This window comes from Scophthalmus maximus, chromosome 17 (genome assembly GCF_022379125.1).
Source record: "Scophthalmus maximus strain ysfricsl-2021 chromosome 17, ASM2237912v1, whole genome shotgun sequence".
In the NCBI taxonomy this organism is placed as follows: Eukaryota; Metazoa; Chordata; class Actinopteri; order Pleuronectiformes; family Scophthalmidae; genus Scophthalmus; species Scophthalmus maximus.
In genome coordinates this window covers 2,651,505-2,664,390 of record NC_061531.1, presented here as the reverse complement: position 1 = coordinate 2,664,390, position 12,886 = coordinate 2,651,505, and the positions used below count along the sequence as shown (strand labels likewise).

The 12,886-nt window shown below is 43.8% G+C and overlaps 1 protein-coding gene across 1 annotated transcript; it reads right to left on the bottom strand.

Moving 5' to 3' along the window:
- Positions 1-5,464: 5,464 nt before the first annotated feature.
- On the bottom strand, positions 5,465-12,786 carry hoxb2a (homeobox B2a). The gene is made up of 2 exons (XM_035616289.2): positions 8,739-12,786; positions 5,465-7,120 (listed from the first exon to the last, which is right to left on the bottom strand). The coding sequence occupies exons 1-2, from the start codon at positions 9,220-9,222 to the stop codon at positions 6,285-6,287; spliced, it is 1,320 nt and encodes a 439-aa protein (XP_035472182.2). The 5' UTR covers positions 9,223-12,786; the 3' UTR covers positions 5,465-6,284.
- Between the last annotated feature and the right edge of the window lie 100 nt (positions 12,787-12,886).

Genomic DNA, 12,886 nt, shown 5'->3' with positions numbered 1-12,886 from the left:
TTCTTTGCTGCTCGACGTGGGATTTTACAGACAGACAAAGTATTTCCTCAGTGGCAGCTACACACATTACAGAAACTTCTGTTTGTGAAACTAGGCATTCAAAACAGTATTTGTGCTGATTCCTGCCAAAAGACACAGTACAAACAGTTTTGCAGAACCTCACTAGCTTAACTCAGCTGCTACAAACAACCCACAATGCAAACCTCTTTGTGGGGGCCAGTGTTGCACTGGTACTCTCCCTCCACCTTTACAAATTAAACTCCCAGGATGTAATATATTTTTTGGTCCAGTGTGGTAGGTACACCTGGTGACGCTGGATCTTACATTCTAGTTGAAGTTTGTAGTTCTAGAAAAAATATGGCATCAGACCCCTAGTTAGCAGATGGAACATGGACCAAACTGAAAAATAAAAGAATACTTCCGTCATTTGAGTTGTAATTGCATTATTGGTCAGGCAGGTGAATCACCAGATTTGGTATTTCCTCTCGTGACTGAAGTTAAGATCCTATCAATGTTCAACATGGCCAATCACTGTGTGTATGTGCATGGCTGGATAGGAAAAGGTATCTTAACAACAGCAAATGAGATCTGCCTCAAAGTTTAAAAAGGGAGATTAAAAAGTGCTCTGACACTACCCCTAAAAGAAACAACACAGCAAAGACTACACCAGGCTAAAGCTAGGATGGTGACCAAACAGACAGGAAGCTCACTCTTATCCTTAGAGACAACCGTGATCAAATTATCCCAGATCTGCCCCTTTAACAAGATCCTCACTTACTACATCCATACTAATACACTTTTGTTTTAAATTGGCGTTTCAAAAGTAAAACGATCTCCGTCCAGACTACCGTTTTAGCCCCGTGTCAGAGACAAGCCCTGTCCATACACCTGAAAACGTATATCACGGGACCATTCGCATGTACCATTCAGGTGTAAACAAAAAGCATGTCTATCTATTCTGCAATTGGTTGCTTAGTAAAGAATATACAATAAATGAGAAAATGATGAGTGATATAAATACAGATACTGAAAGCAAACATAGCATAGGCTATTAATTACATATGTTTATGACATTAAGAGGTAATGTAATTGCTGTTGCAGTTAATTTGTATAAACTAAGTCAGTGTTGCCTCAATAAAATGATGGTTACACATTGTTTTAGCTACATCTTGTTTTTTCTCCTCAATGAATAATTCATAACTTACAAATATGTAAATAATTGCTCATTTCAAAAGTTTAACTACTGGCAACAAGGCGTCTCCTACTTTACTGTGAGGTCCGTTGTCAGTGTGTGTGACCTGGATGTTTAAATTTTCCACAACTCACCCGCATATTTGACCATGAATGCCTCCCATTGGAGTTTTGATGACCACGTTTTTGAACTCAGATTTAAAGTGACCACTAAGAAACTCACTCCAGCAGATGAATGTTAAAAACAAACCCTGGACCACACCATTCTGCACAATGAAGCTCCAACCTCATCTTCAGGCAGCAATATGCAAAAACACATTTTTGAGTGAGTGTCACAGATCATAAGTCATTGAAAATGAAGGGTTATGAAAATTCTGCATGAGGGATTAAGGATGAAATAGTGTAATCATCAATATTAGTGATTCCTTGTAAATATACATGGCTTTTTTGCATGATAATAGGCCATGTAGTGTTAAATTGTAAATGCCGGTCAGTCAGTAATAAAATGATTAATCAAATGGAGGGCCTCTTGTGATGAAGACCCTGATGCAAAAGTTACCATTGTGTTATATTTTGGAAATGATTTAAAACCAAATCTGGTTGACCCTTTCATTGTAAGACCTACCAAGGGGAGACAGTTGTTCTTCTTCTGCTGAGTCCCATCACATTGACTTGCAGGTTCCAAATGTCTGCGTGTGCTGTTGCACCTGATGCTGTGCCTGTGTCTGCGCGAGTGAAGGTAAAGTTTCCTCTTGGTGCCCAGGATGATAAAAATCTACCTCTCACACATTTCACCACTGCTGCTAAGTGGGTGATCTATCACTTCTGAGTTATGCAATATCGCACACACACGGGCAGAAATCATAACAGTGATGGTGACGGTGATGCAAGAGATAAAGGCGCAGTCCGTGTATCACAGCATGGCAGCAGGCTGACAGGCGATGACAGCCAGAAGAGAGAGATTATTGGAACACACACTCACGCACACAAACTCTCTCACACACATACGCACACACACACACACACTCACACACACACACACACACACACACAGAGAGAAGGTGAGATATGTCTCCAAGCATAGATATGTACTCTGCTGTAATCTCTCTGTATACAAGATACTCTTAGATGGATGGTTACAGGAGAAAGGGAGAGCAGTGAATATACATGGTATGCCCCAGTCCTCAGTGTGGTAAACCTCAATGCACTTTGTATATGGACTTAATATACAGTTAATATGTCTGTTTAGTTTTATATTTGCCAGTTCTTAATTCATAGGCCTGCCATATGCTGTATGATGCATTTGGAATTGAGTTGATACGTTTCTGTAATCATTCTTCCTCTCCATACTAGCCATGAATACATCTCTTCCTGGTGAGATTACACTGCAAATATGAAAGACCCAGTGTGTTCCGAACTTCAGCCAAGGTTGACGTGATGCCCGCAGCAGTCTGGATTAGTCAAATGAAGCAGGTTTCTTCATCACAGGGGATGGTTTATGGCTGTTAGCTGTCAGCACTTTTCCACAGCTCTGCAAAAAATGTTACATTCACACCTGTCTGAGAGCCAATCACAGTGCAAGCTAAACATCAAATGTAGTGTGGCTAGTATACAAGACTGCGACCAGTTTTGACGATAATGTTATTGTTTCTCAAATACTTCTTGATCCACAAATGTCAAAACCCACAGGATGAAATATCCTTTAATTTACCTCATCATGCTGGTCATGCCTCATAAATACTAACTGTACATTAACTATAGGGGGAAAATAGTTATGTACCAACCATGTTGCCAGTAGTCTTCTGTAAAATCAAGAAAATACAGCAATCTACATGGTGTTATGACAGTCACATACTGTAACATAGATTACAGTTGAAGAAATGTAAAAATAACAGTAAACTGATGGCAACCCTACTGCCAGTATTTTACTGTTGCAGTGCAGCGCATTACAGCGCAGGTTTGACCCTAGCTCTGCATTCAACGTTTTTGGTTGATTAATTTTCTAGAGAAGCTGATGTCAGTATTAAATTCATGACTTTTGTTATTTCATCTTTTGTCACTTTAGATTTTCACACTAATGGGCCTCTTCTTTTCGATTATTATACTATTCAGTCATTTAAGACCTTACATGACAGGGACATTTGACAGAGCATGTCAATGTGGTTTGATAGCAATTCAAATAAACTGTCAAAGGTTCAAATCAGAAACCTCTAAACTACTGTATACTATCTGACTGTGCAGCTGCCTGACCCAAGGTAAACTTTCAATAAAGTTCAGTTTGTATGAAATAACAAGTTGTAGTTGAGTTTTACTGGCGTGTTACACAGCATGGCTGGGACTGGACCTTGAATATATATATGATTCTAGTCCTTCATAGTGAATGGACTAGAATGAAAAAAGAAAAACTAAAAACCCTATCTGGTGAAATAAAACTCAGATAAAAATCCTTTTTTTCAATCTCTGACACTATGTGAAACACTTTACATTTCATTGTTATGATTAATTATGACTATTACTATTAATTATTTATGTGTAGTAGTTGTAATAGCATTCGTATCAGCAGCAGCATAATTAGAATTGCCATATGGGCATGTTATATAATTCTGCTGCACATTCTTTATATTTACATATTTCGACAACACCTGAGTGCATTTTGTTGTTTCATCTTTCCAAAAGAAAGGGAACAAAATCACTTCTGCTGACACTTGGTATATTGACTGTATCACAATGGTTATCATCTAACATTAATTTGTCATCATCAGTCAGAGATACAGACAATATGTGGGTCACACCATTCAGGGATCTCATACTATTTGCTACACTGCAATGTTTAAAAGAAGCTGAGCTGAGGAAGAGAAGAATCTCCTCTGTTCAGTTCAGTCTGGGTTTGGAGTATCTCTTAAAGTTCTGTTGTTTTCAGCTTATTAAATCCACACTGTGCCACATGACTAAACACAATGCTGTATTCACACTGCAAATTTATGGTTCTAATATATTCTTCCTCAGTTTGGTTTAATCATAATTGCTCAGTAATATCAGTTTACAGGGAGCAAGTATCAGTTTCTCACAATTTTGTATTAGGTTAGTATTATTATTAGAAACAATATGAGTATATTAACAAGAAGTAAAGCTGCCAGCCATAAACCTGCATGTCTTAAATCTGTAGCACTAGAATACAAGTCATTCCACTGCCTCTTTTTGACTTGCTCTTTCTCCCTCCCAAAGACACACACACACACACACACACACACACACGCCTGTCACAGTGAGCCAGTCATCCTGTAATGGCTGCCACTGCTCATTGTTCACATCCTGCTTTGTCTGCAGCGCCATTTTGACTCCGTGGGAGGAGGTGCAGCTAGTTGGCTTCATATCCACACACACACTGAAGGCAGGGAGCTAGCCACGCTAACTCACAGATGCACATTCACCTCACTGGTCTAGTAATGGGAGAGAGAACTAGCAATGCTAAGCATGCTCCCGTACAGCAGCAGATGGTGACATCTGTTACACTGTAACAAACTCAGTTAGGGTCTACATTAGTCATAGGCCTACTGCTGGTGGGGGGGCCATGCCACGCCAAGCATTAGCCCCCGTTCTGAGGCAGAGGGCTAAACATGCTAAGGCTAATGTGTGACAAAGAAAAACACATGCTGCATCGGTCTCAGATTGTTTTCCCTCTGTTTTTATACGCTCATTCCTTCTCAAAGTCAGGGTTATCTCTCTGTAAACACACATGAGTTGTGCCATACCGGGCCATACACTATCAGGCTACATTGTTCATGCTATGTAGTGTGATATGGTTGGGAAAATGACAAACAGCAAATAATATTAACCAAATTCTGCATTCAGTCCATAATATGAGCAAAAATCTAAAGATATATATGTTTATAATGTAATTTGTTTTGTACTACCAATAAAAGTGGAAACATGTGACTATAACTATTGTGCTCAAACATATGAATGTAGGCCTAGGTGTAGGATATATATATACACAGAGAGAGGGGGAGAGAGAGAGAGAGAGAGAGCGAGAGAGTAGTTTTACAATGAAATAAGCTATTTAATAAAGAAACCTGTGGAGGTATATAGCTTATACTACTGCTACTACGACAATGTTAGTAATCTATTATAAAATATGAATTATCTGTTATATAATTCCTCTCTATTACCGGCATGAAATATTTACTGCATTCCACGTCTCGACCTAATTATTATAATATGCATCACTCTATTAAGTCATAAGCTATAAAACAAAACAACATGGGCCACATCGTAAATGTTTGTACGTTTTATTATTATTATTCCACTATGAAAATATATATACAATAAATAATTTAGATTTTCACTATTAAAGAATCTCAATAAATAAACTAGGGTCTAAAAGTCGGGTCGTCAGCAGGGCTCCCCTCACGTCTCGTCTCGCACAGAGAGATTAGAATTTCATCCTTCAGTTCAGATTTTGCTAAAAGCAGTCCAGCTATCTGTGCCTAGACTCCGTGAACAGTTCCTGAGAAGTTATTATGGATCCATGAAGCTGCACCAGAATGGATAAGAGGAAATAAATCCACACACACACACACACACACAGACACACAAACACACACACACACACACACACACACACACCGATAAGGGTTATTCGTGTCAACCAAAACAAGAAAGGCAATAAATACCTGAAATTTCGACAAGAGGGAGAGACAAATCCACAACGTTTCGATCGTGGGAAAAAAAAAACAAAAAAAAACACTTTCCCTTCGATGTTAAAAATTAAAATAAAAAAAAGAAGAAAGAAGGAACTGCATCTCTCTGAAACTACATTTCATCCGCAAAATAAAACCAGCAAGAAGACGAAAAATGATATTTCGAACGGAACATAATTTCATTCAGAAATGTTTCAGGAATGTTGCCGAGAAGCTTTTAATTATTTTTAAACAACAGATCCCATGTTTACTGCTGTCTTCTCCGCTCGGTTGTTCATCCACAGAGGCCTGACCGTCCACTCCCCTACTCCTTTTTTTTATTATTATTTCTTATTTCTTTTTAATTTTTTTCATTTGAAATTTTGCGTTTATTTTTCAAAGTTGCTGCTGCCCTCAGAAATTGAGGTGCTGCAGGTCTATGGTGCAGAGTGTGCTTGTGAACAGGTCGAAGTCCTCCTCGGAGAAATCCACCGGGCTGTCCAGGGAGCTCTGCAGGCTGGGCGACAGGCACGAGTCCCCGGCGAAGAACGTGAGGTCGGGGAGCGCGGCTGGGGACGAGGAGGCGGCGGGGGCTGCAGAGGAGGCCGCGGATGCGGTGGGTTTGTCTCGCGGCTCGGAGAGTGACGGACCGGACCCTGCTGCGGGCCCGGCCTCGCTCAGCTTCAGCCCCGGGTCACCGGCGGAGTTCGTGGCGGTGAACGACGGCGGAGAACGGTGAGAGGCCGCGACGTCAATGCAGCCGGATTCCCCCGGCAGCGGTGGGAGTTCGGGGCGGCTCGAACGGCCTCCCTCCTCCGGCGTGGGCTGCGCATTGTCCCCGCTGTCACTGGCGTAGGCGGCGGCCGAAGATGGATCGCTGCTGACCCTCTCGCCCTCCAGTGTAGCCTCCCCTGTGCCAGATGCCTCCAACGGTTGACTCGAGTACGGGGACGAAGCGTCGGCGCCTTCGAGCGGTTCGAAGCCGCCCGGGTCGCTGGATTCGTGGCCGCCCCCGCCGTCCCTGTGGTGCGTAGTCTGGCGCTTGTGTTTCATCCGCCGGTTCTGGAACCACACTTTGACCTGTCGCTCAGTCAGGTCCAACAGGGCGGCTATCTCCACTCTCCTGGGCCGACATAGGTACTTGTTGAAGTGGAACTCTTTCTCCAGCTCCAGCAGCTGCGTGTTGGTGTACGCGGTGCGCAGCCGGCGGGACCCGGCTCCTCCACCATCCAGACCCGCCTGGCTCGGGTCTGCAGGGAGAAAGACAAATAAAAGGAGAGAGATAAAACTTACGTGGGGGATTTATTGTGCACAAATCTTAAGCTGTGCTCGTTTGTTTTTTATATTTTCATTTTAGTGTTATATGTCCCTTTAACTTCAAATTGTAATCTACTTCATTGAAACCCAATAAAACCTCTACACTTTTATTGCGTCTAAAATCTGAGCCAAGAAATAAGCTGCTGCGGCATCAAGCAGAAATCCCCTTGGCTCTGCTCTCTGTAATAAAACAGTAATAAAACACACACACACACAAACACACACACACACACACACACACACACACACACACTCTCTCATGAAAAAATACTCCTTCCAATTACAGTAGCAACCAAACGTATAACTATTAGATTGGTCCAATTTGGTGCTGGTAAAAAAGAAAGAAGGAACCCCCCAGAACAAAGCGCAGATACACCCACATGATCATGAATTCGAACTGGGGGTTCCTCTTCTGCTGAGTGGGGCTGTGGAGTGTGATCGGAGAAATGCGAGAAAGGAAACATAAATACATCATGCTGAAGGGGGGGGGGGGGGGGGGGGGGGGGGATGTGCGGCGAAATGTTGGAATATCGATGTGGATCGAATGTGGCGCTATCTGTCAGAAGCGCAACCAAGAGCATGATTGACTTCATGAATGAGATCAGAAAAGGCAGGAAATTGGTCCAGAAAGGAACACGAGGAAACAAGTTTTCATAAAAAAAAAGAAAGAAATGAATGTGAGTGTGAGTGTGTGTGACTGTGAGTATGTGTGGACAAGGGGGAAAAAAGAGGAAAATAGATGGAAAATACAGAAATGACCCAGATTGTGTGTAGTGTGTGCTGTGTGGCTGCAGCAGCCCGTACCCCCAACCCCCACCTCAACACAGTGTGTCCGCTCGCTTTGCCTCGCCATTATATTTCCTACCTCAATCCAATATGGCTACCACCTCAGTTGTGCTATGAATATATAATATCAGGGCGCTGCTGCTGCTGCTGGTCTGAAATCACACGAACTGAGGAACAGAATGACACACACACAAAACACACACAGCAGCAGCAGCAGCAGCAGCAGAAGAAACAACAATCATCTGCAGGCTGGGTGAAGAAAAAAAAAAAGAATGATTCTATTTAGACACAATGCATTTTGGATTTTAGGCGACAGATGTTGCAGAAATAACAGGATGCTGGTGTGGAAGATTTGCACTCAGTGTGAAGCTGACACACACGCGCGCGCGCACGCGCGTGCCTACACGCACTGCTCCTTAAACGATACAGATAGTGTGTGTTAAGCCGTTATTGGACGCATATTTAAATACATGATGTGAGAGTGTGCAAAGCACTGCAGCAAAATGCAGGGGTCTAGATATGGCTTCCATGTTGACACGGCATCACAGCACTGCACAATGCACGCACGCACGCACGCACACATACACACACGTACAGTGAAAGAAAAAGGCAATGTCACCTGCGTGCACTATGTAATGAAAGTAATGGTACTTCTCTGGTGGATTTGAAATGAAGATGGACACACGCACAAAAAAACAACAACAAGCAGGCTGCACACCCCTCACACACACGCACATTCTGGCTCCCGCATCCCTGCATACCGACCTGTGGGTGACTCGATGCCCGCCGAAGCGTACCCGGAGGCGGTCGGCGACGGGGAGGACGAGGCGGGGGGGATGATGGATCCTCCACCGCTGGTGTTGCCCCCGGGCTTTGGACCCTTCTTGGACGACTTCTTCTCCTTCATCCAGGGGAATTCGTGGGCCACCGGACCAGCCGGCGACGCCGTGACCGGGGCAGGGGCCTGCCCCTGCGGTCCGGGCTGCTGGGCGCCCCGGTGGTGCGTCTGGAGGCCATTAGTGGTGGAGCTTCTCCGGTTCTGCTGGCTCCTTGCAGCCGGTCTCGGCTGGCTGGCTGTGCAGGGGCTGAGGCTGGGGATGGTGTGCTCGAAGGGAGGCGGAATTACTGTCGACTCCTTGATTGATGAAGTTTGAAATGACTCCAGGGCGGCGGGGAAGGACGTCAGGCACTCTGCTAGGGATGGCTGGCTGTTTATAAAACCGATCTCCCTTTCGAATTCAAAATTCATAGCTCCCTCAAACCGGTTTCACCCTCAAACGGCGAGACCCCCGAACAATCCCTTCCCCAAAATAAAAAAATAAAAAAACAAGACATAAACACGCACGCCGCACGCCGCACACAACGCAGAATGGCTCCTTAAAAAAATAAAAGGAAATGAAAAAAAAAACGCACGAGCATAGGCTCCCGACCGCAATGGCGTAAATGCGGCGGCTATATAATAATTGTGTATATTGGTGATATTACTAGCGTATGGGGACCTGGGTAAGCTAAACTGAAGAACTATGGGACGCAATTGCAGCCAATTCCTGGTCATGTGAGTCAGAGCAACCAATCGGGTGCCGGGGCCTGGCGGTGGCGACGGCTGTTGGAAGCGGCATTATTATTTTTCCACCAAATGCTGTGGCAAGGACAGGCGCTGGGCTATCACATGATAGCTGCTATTCTTTTGTCATAACGGGGGGTAAATTCTGGGGAGGGACAAAAAAAAAAGGAAAATTGAAAGCGGCCGGTCGCCATGTGCGCAGTGTGGGCGGCGGGTCGCCCGCGCATCCCGGCACCACAAACAATACAGCATCTCCCGCATTATTTCCTTCGATCCTCTGGGTGATGTAATGACGGCTAACATTAGGTGGATGGAGTTGGCCAGCTCTGTTTGCAATATGGCTCCTTCGGGGAGAAAAAAAACAATCACTCACCTCATTAATCTTATAAATTGTGACAGAGGCTGAAAATCCCAAACTTAGACACAAATACGACTGGAGAGGCTTTTAGATTGATTCAGGGGGGGAGAGGAGGATGGAGACTGAGAATCTGATCTGAAAGAGTCAGAAAGTTATAGTCAGTGAGGAGGTGAGAAGACAGACTGAGAGAGAGGAGGGGGAGCCTGTTGGTTTGTAAGTGCACATTCTGTTTGTATTTATAGGCAATGGTTCATGTATTTAATTATTTACATATTTAAAGAGTCGTTGGGGCTTGTGTGTGTGTGTGGTTTCCAAAGATAGAGAAACCAAGATATTGCCTAAATATAATCTAAAACCAAAAAAGTCTATGAACTCTAGCACAAAAACTGATCCTTGCAAGTGATTATGTTTGCTGTCTGTGTACGCGCGCGCGAGTGTGTGTGTATGCGTCTGTGTGCCTGTTAAGATGTACGGTGTGTTTACGCCGAGAGACAGAGAGAAGGTGGGTTCACAGCGAGGTCGCTGCATGACACTACAGGAGAGGAGAAGGCTGCAGACATGTGCGTCCATAACAGGAGTAATAATCATAATAATAACACAGCTGCAGGGATGTGGACGCTCACAGTGAGTGAGCGAGCAGCACGCGGCCGTCAGACTTAACAGGACGCACATGTAGGTTTTTTTTTAGAAAGATCGGGACCTCGGGAGTTTAGCAAGAGGATATTTTTGGGGAGGGCCCCGTGGAAGCCCGAGTGCGGTGATCAATCTTTCAGTGACTGCAAAGGGCCTGACAGCGGCTCCGCTCTCTGCCTCCACAACAAGGAAAGCTCCACTCTCACAGCCTCTCCGCCTCTCTGCTGTAGCTCCACGGTTTGTTATCCCTTCGCGCCACTTTACGCTCGGCTAATACGCGCCCATCATGCACACGTCGCAGAGAAATATTTTGGCAGAAGAATTTCAAAAAATCAGCAACCAGAGCCCAACTGATATCCGTTGTTCAGCTTGACTCTGTTTCCCACGCTGACTCTGACAAAAAAAAGAGTGTGGGAGTAAGGGGCCATTGAAGGCAGCAGTGAGATGGCCGAGGCTGCATGGACACACACACACACACACACACACACACACACTGCAAACACAAGCCCAAACACAGCAGACAAAAAGCTGGTGGCTGAGCTGCAGCATCACAATACGCTACATCGCTCGGTTTACGATTCTATTTCTCTTTTTAGCCTTTAAAAAAATGGATATTTGTTGTAAAAAAAAATCCTCCCGTTTTATCGGGAGCATTTGTGGAGAGAGCACGGCGGCCACTGCACCGGGAGCGTGGATTATACTGAAGACGGGACTTTTGGACGATTGACCTGCTTTTATTCAATCCAATTCCATTCCTTATGTATATATTTAAATGTATTCATTTCCTTTCATTGTAGCCCTATGTAACAGCCAGTAGCCTACTTTAGTTTCGGGGTACCGATTATGGCGGCATGGTAAACTTTTTCTTATATTTAAAAGTTTAGTTGTATTCAAAATTTCATGGAAATTAATAATAGTAATTAGTAATATTAAAATGTTTAGAGTTTGATTGATTCTCAGGCCTTTTTTCTGCTAAAATAAAGCATTAAATGAAAATGCTTTAGCTGTTACATAATAAGGAATCCAGTGTAAAGCTTTCTTTTTGTTTAGTTTATGAACAGAAAATGATGGATTTTGATATTATTAAAAAAGACCATGTACTACTTCCACCATAGGCTGCAGACTATTATTATCAATATTAGTAGATTACCATCAAGTCAAACTGATGGCATGCAAGAAGACATCTGATCATATGTGACCGTTTTTAACAGATTTCCCAACCTCACCTTGTAACACCACAGTTATAATTGGAGGAGAAAGCACCGTGTAGCAGTGTTGTTTGTGTACCTGTGTGTGTATGTGTATGTGTGTGTGTGTGTGTGTGTGTGTTGGACGGTGAGAGCTGGGCTGCCTTCGGCTGCGCCTGCGTCGCCGAAGCCGAGCCGAACTCCTCTCGTCTGCTTTTATGAGGCAATAAATTAGATCCAATCTCTGCTTATTGGTGTTTTTATTGTCTGTTAGTCCAACGGAGATGTAAAGGGAAGTGCAGCCATTATTTATGGGAGCCTGATTTATGTTCCAAGTTTTAAGCTGCGCTCGGGCCCGAGACCCCGGAGAGGGAGGGAGAGGGAGGGGGAGGGGGTTAGACCACGTGACCAGGCCAAGCATTTCTTTTTCTTTTTTCTTTTTTTGGTCATAAACATTAACACAGGACAAACAGGAAGCACGAGGATCATCACGTGCCTATGTGTTAGCGAAATAGAGGGAGAGGGTAAAGGTGGGATGTTTGAAGTATTTGAAAGCTCTGATAGTTCGGTGGCCACAGTTTGGGTCATGTGACTCAATTGGTCCTTGGTGAATTGTTTAAATTATTAATGAACTGATGCTCTTTGTGAGTGTCTGCATTGTTGACACCCACACAACTCCAGTCTGCTCCAGTTTGGGGCCATAGCTTTATCACCAAAAGCTAACTCCAAATACATAATTAAATCAATATCAACTCAAGGTTCCCGCTTTTTCTGGAGCTTTCAGACACACCTGTTGAGCTGCTGTAAAAGTCAGACAACTCACATTCCACAGAAGTTGCCGTTTACGTTTTTCACTGGGATTCTTGGACGAAAAAAAAAAGACAAAAAGGAGGGACGTTCAAGAGGAAGAGCAGATTTTTCTCATGTGACATCATTCAAGTTTAAAGGTCAGACCGGGTTATATTTGAGGGAGTTGAAGCTAAGTCGCCCTTCTGCCACCTCGCCCACTCCAAATCATTGTTAACTCTTCTATGAAAACAGTCAAGTTTTATCTTACTGCTGCCTACATTCACGTCTCCTTTATTGTTGTTTTGTGCAGAGAAATGGACTCTGAAATGGATTCAATGTTTCCCTGAAGGTTGGAGACGGTTTGCTTTAGTTGTCCGACACA